At 36.5% G+C, this 6,000-nt stretch overlaps 1 protein-coding gene across 1 annotated transcript in view; it reads right to left on the bottom strand.

Annotated features, from left to right (window-relative positions):
* Positions 1–3,181: 3,181 nt before the first annotated feature.
* Positions 3,182–6,000, bottom strand: part of VRK1 (VRK serine/threonine kinase 1) — a gene marked incomplete at its 5' end in the record, with an annotated part of 46,152 nt that continues 43,333 nt past the window's right edge. Inside the window, 1 exon segment of the mRNA NM_001038224.2 lies at positions 3,182–3,401. Coding sequence (NP_001033313.1) covers positions 3,370–3,401 — 32 coding nt within the window. The 3' untranslated portion in view covers positions 3,182–3,369.

The following is a 6,000-nucleotide window of genomic DNA, read 5'->3' as shown; positions in this document are numbered from 1 at the left end:
CAAAAATTAAGTCTTCAAAAAAAAAAAGGGAAGAGTCAGCAACAAACACGACAAAAGATCATTACTATACAAACAGTGCAAACACACACATTCAAAAAGTAAATAGAATGATTAGTTTACAAATAAAAAATTGCTCAGGTTCACTAGCAATTAAAAAAAATTACCTTAAAGTGTAAAAATTAGTAGTAAAGTATAAAAAATTAGTATAAGGATGACAAAAACGTTAAGCTGAGCACTGATTTATTGGGTACAGTGTTAACTGGTGTCCTTTTGCAAAGCAAGTTGATAACATGCACCAATAACCTTCCATTTTCATAGTCTTTCACCCAAAAGTTCCCTTTTGAAAATCTAAGGAAATACTTGCAAACCAGCCAGACTCTGAAATGTGTGTTAGTACTTCAGGGCTTCCCTGGTGGCTCAACTGGGAAAGAATCTGCCTGCAGTGCAGGAGACCCAACTTCAGTTCCTGGGTGGGGAAGATCCCCTGGAGAAGGTAATGGCAACCCACTCCAGTATTCTTGCCAGGAGAATCCCCTGGATAGAGAAGCCTGGTGGGCTACAGTCCCTGGGGTCACAAGAGTCAGACACGACTTAGCAACTAAACCACCACCACCACCACAGAGACACTTGTACATGTGGACAAAGACTTCTGCCCAATTTTATCCAAGAATATTGTTTATAATATCCTAATATTGAAAACAACGTCCAATATGAGGGAAATGGTTATAACAAATTCATAAGAAAAAAGTATTATTGAAGCACAAAAACTATATTTACAAAGTATCTGTAATAACATTAAGTATTTAATGTTCACTTTACAAAGCAGAATATAAAGACATGTGAAGTATGATGTTTAAAGATAAAAATGCATAAAAAACATGTGTCAAAATATTAACAGCGGGTTGCCTGTGTGTGGTAGTAATATGGCTAGACAGTTTTCTGTATATTCTACATTTTCTACAGTGATCATGTATTACTAACGCACTATGATGATGAGAAGAAAATAGAGCACTAAAAATAGAATTTTAAAGGATAAATAAGCATACCACACACAAATACAATGAGGTGTTTATATTTCCACCAATTATTTACTGCTATGCAACTTAAGCTCTTGATATGCACATTTAAGTTAGAAATTAAAGAAGTAACTGGGGCGGGGGAGGGGGTGGGGCGGGGCTGGGGGGGAGTTGCTGCCCTGGCCTATTAGCGTTTGATTTGTCTTAAAGATCATTATTGAAGAACACCTAGGAGCTACTTTACACCAGGGCTTCGATGGTTATCTAAGATTTATCAGTTGTTTTCTAGAAAATACAGAGCACCTGTAGCTCCTATTGTCTGAAGGCAAGTGCCTGGCACAGGTGTGGGTCCTCAACAGAGCTGCAACCCTTGCTCATCACTAAGGACCGAAGAACACAGAGCGGAAGGCAGGTCACGTGGACAGGAACGTCCCACGTGGACGCTGCATGGTAAAGGGAGAAGGAAGAAAGGCAAACCCACTGGATGCAGGGACTGGAAAGCAACACAAGACTGAAAACAACAAGTATGGAATTGAAAAAGTCAAGGATCAAAAGCCTAACTCCGAATGACAAGGAGGTTATTTGACCACTTTTTAGAAAAATATATGGGGTAAGAAAATTCAGAGAGAGGTAGGGAACAGAAGAACAGCAGAACGAGGGGATGCAGCTGAGGAATCAAACTGGCTACTGCGGCTACTGGGTTTTCATTTCTGCAGCCCTGCCAATAGAGTAACATTCGAGAAAATGCCAGCACTTGTTAAAAACAATATGTGAGGAAATATTTGTTTTCTTAATATTTAACCAACAGGTTTTTGCTATGTTTTTGTGTTTTGAAAAATAAAAAGGCTAAGGCATATACACAAAAACACGCCACACACATTTTATCCTATTTTAAGCGTCAATGTGTTTGAAACAGAACTCGAGAGTCGATTTTAGGTGTTACAAATAAACTTGAGTCCATAGCACTGATGAGTACTAAAATCCAGCAATCTACAGAAAACTGGAGGAGGTTCTGCCCCAAATCTAGTTCTCTATTCTGTAAAGACACAGAGCCCAAGAACTTCAGGAGGCGTTTAAAAGATTAACCTTTAAAAGAAAGTTGCAGATCTGCTTTGCATATTTCAATATCCAACCACCACAGTGATAAACGCTTTGTGTGACAACTAAATACCCACACTGGAGAGCAAAGGGTAAAGTCTGTGTGTTGGTTCGGAGTGGCTCAAACCTGGCACAACCCTGACAATTTCCGGTATGTCTACATCCACCTGTACTATTATTTAGTGAATATTTTCTTCAAATCAACTTGCTTTTTGAAAAAACTCTAATACCTACTTTAGCCTTGTCCTAAGCAAGAGAAATTGCCAGTTTAATGCTATTTATATTCTGAATACATATTAAATAAATGCTTAAATATTTAAATAAAAGACCATCTAAAAACACTGTATAGGTTACAAGTTGTGAGGCATACCACCCTTAGAAAATCCAATCCGATTCCAATTTCTCTAATGAAGCAAATCTTGAAATTGTTTAAATTCCAAGCTTTATTCCTAATGCAACTACAGAAAGTCCTCATTTTAAAATTTCTAATCACTTACACTCTGAAGTGTTTGGTTTTCTGTACAAGTATATGCTATAAAAAATAAAAAACTTGTAAGAAAAATAATCTCCTGTAAATGAACAATAAGTCACATGTATATATTTGACAGTATTTCCTTAAAGGAAGCCAGTCTATAAAATCTTTGATCATGCCACCTTGTGATAACTGTTTTCTTATCATACAGCTTGCACACTTAACTAATTCTCATGTAATCTTTCAAATACATATTTCATTTCTCACGGATATACTTACTATTCTATGTTTTCTTCCATAATCCTTTCCCTTCTTTTTGTACCTCTCATTTCATACAGCAGGTGATTAATAAATGCTTGTGAAACTGAACAAAATCAATACAAACTAAAATCTTATGGTTACAACAAATTGTGTAATTGTATCACGCAAAAAAGGACCTTTATTTTAAGTTGTGTACTTCCTTAAAAGTAAGGCTTTTGTCAGACATTTATACTCTGGAAAACATACAACAATTAAAAAGTGCAAACACACTGTGTGGGACAGCTTAAAGGGTATATAACCTTAAAGTTGGTACATTTTATAAATTAGGCTTTGATAAATTGTATAAAGTATTTATTTAATTTAAAAAAGTCTGCTTTTCAAACACATAGGTACTTCATTGTTACCCCCACTTCCACAAGACTCACATGAAAATAAAACACTTAATACAGAAAAGGAGGAAAAGGTCAACTGGAAAGGAGGAAAGCCAAATGAAAGGAAGAAAAGAAAACCAGTTCACAATATTTACTTCTGCACTCTCTTTCTGGTTTTTGAACCTTGAAGAGAAAACAAAGAGATTTAAATCATTAATCATTACTTTACAAAAGCAAAATAACAGATACATAAGCATTTCCATATACAGTTACTAATATTCAAAATCTAACTGCGATTTTGTGGAGTAGTCAGTGGAGATGAAATTCAGACACCAATTTATAACTGTTAATACCCTGAAAATCTTAGGAAATTGTGTCATTTTTTTTAGTGTGTCAAAAGACATGCTAACAAAGTCTACCTTCTACTTGGAGGTTATATGAGAATGCATCCACTGGTAAAATATACCCCATTTACACTGGTCATGAACTATTTCTCCCCTAAATTTTTACTGTGCAATTTAAAACATTAACTTCTAATATAAATCATAGCCAACGAGGTAGGTGTTCCTTGGGGGAAAGCACTGAGTTACGCTATTATGAAAAGCCAGGAATTGTGCCTAGAAGCGTTGCTTTTTAAAGCCTGCTCCCTCTACTCTTCAGGCAGGAGAGCAGTGGGCTATTCCGAAATGCTAAGTCTTGTCCACTAGGAATTAAGTAGATCCCAACCAAGTCGCCTTCTAGAAAAGCGTCACATCTGACATTGGCCTACGTGCCTTCGGACAGCTCCTGGGCTGGGAGAAACCAGCGCTTCTTTATCTGGGGCATGCGGATCCGCCTCCCCAAGGAGACTCTGTCCCCCCACACCCCAGGCCACCTCCACCTCGAGCATAGCAGAGGCAGAAGGACGAGCCCGGCCCAATCACAGCCGCCTGTGCTGGCAAGTGGAGTGTGCCTTCCAGGCCTCGGGCTTCCTTCCGCCAGGAGAGAGCAGCGAAACCAGGGTGAGGGCAGCGAGGAGCCCGCAAGTGATCAATGAGCGCACTGAACAACAAAGAGATCAATACTTCTTTTCTGAAGTGAACAAAACATCCTTTGAATCTAGGACAAAATATCTACCACACATGTCTAATCACACACAGTTTCTAAAGGCTTTCTGATTATAGGTTTATTTAGGTACTTAATCGGAAGATCAGTGTTTTGTTTTTTTTATTTCTCCAGGTTCTAGTTTCTATTCAGGTGCCATACATTTCAATTCATGCAAACTTTAATCTTATATAAATGCCTTTTTTTCACCACCACTCATAGTGCTCAGCCTAATACTATGGTGGGCTTAAGAGTTTTTCTTCAATTTTTGTGATATGGCCTTCTTTTAAAAATACCCCATGGCAGACTTTTAGGTTTTTACTATAATAACTTTGAAATTAATTTTGCATAGAAAACTGAGACCGCTGTGATTGTCTGAAACTGGCATAACAGAATAACACAAAATCAAGGTCAAAGGGAATACATCTCCCTTTCAATAAAATCTGAATCTACTGCCACGTTACAAAGGACACTAAAGTTAACAGTTATAACTACTTTCTCATTAATGTCCTAATTTGACATTCTACTCTTAGATTAAATACCACACTGCTACTTATCCCCATTCAATCTAGATTTAAAGTTTTCCACTGCAACTAAAAATGCCATCACCACCTAGAATTTATTATATTCTAAGTATTATGCAACGTAGACACCTTGTTACAGGTATCAATTCAAAATGGCTTCTAATAATCAATTCTGACTGTTTCAAGAAAAAACCTATTTCTCCTCCAATCCCTTTAAAATATATACTCATTTTCTTAATATTTTACTATGGGTAAAAGGCCCAATCATAAGACTAATGTGTAAAATTTAATATTTGAAAACTAAAATATACAAGATTGGGATATTCTTCTATGATGCAGAAGGAAAAAAAAAAAAGTGGGAAATTTCTTTGCAGGGTGCCTTAGAAATCTCTCTTCCTTTACTAGACCATAGCTCTTTAAGGGGTAAACATGTCATGCTTTCCTCAAAGAACCCTCAGGAATAGTCCAAAATCCAAGGTACTTCAAAAATACCATCACCAAGAGTAGGCTGTTGAGTACTGTCTATTGTATGAACAGCAGGGACAAAGTACACTAGCCATAAATATCATGGCTATATTAACTAATTTTTAGTGCAATTCTGAAATATTGGCATGGTTTTGAAATGCCAGAATACATGTGGTTTTTTTATAAAGGTTTATCATTTTGTGGGGGGAAAAATTACTTGCAGCAAATTACCAAATTTCCTCAATTGGTAAAAATTATGCCTTGCATAAAAATAAAAGGATTAGAGGCCTCTCTTCTTCCTGAAAACCACCCTGTCACCCCCTCTCTTTCTTCAAGAAAACCTACACAATACACATTTTGAAAGCTTTCAGAAAGTGTTCTTACACAATAGACCCCCAGCTAGTCAAAATGAGTTTAGGTGTATCAAGAAAATTATACACATTTTTAAAATGGTCTAAATAGATATTAAAGGGAAGTTGCTCCCATTTTGCTAGGCACAGCATTCTGAAAGATCACACAGTGAGAAAAATCTCTTACCATATTGTAAACCATAAATTGTGTTTGAAAATAAAATTGTTAATGAAGAAACTGACATTTCTAAAGCAGCTGTTAGAGGTAACCATTCTTGAAACATGTTTCTGACACAAAATCTTAAAGCTCTAGAAACACAGAATTCACTGAATCGTATTATGCATTTCTTTAAAAAATTC

This window comes from Bos taurus, chromosome 21, assembly GCF_002263795.3.
Source record: "Bos taurus isolate L1 Dominette 01449 registration number 42190680 breed Hereford chromosome 21, ARS-UCD2.0, whole genome shotgun sequence".
Taxonomy (NCBI): domain Eukaryota; kingdom Metazoa; phylum Chordata; class Mammalia; order Artiodactyla; family Bovidae; genus Bos; species Bos taurus.
Note: the sequence above shows the minus strand (reverse complement) of the source record. Positions and strands in the feature narration are given on the sequence as shown.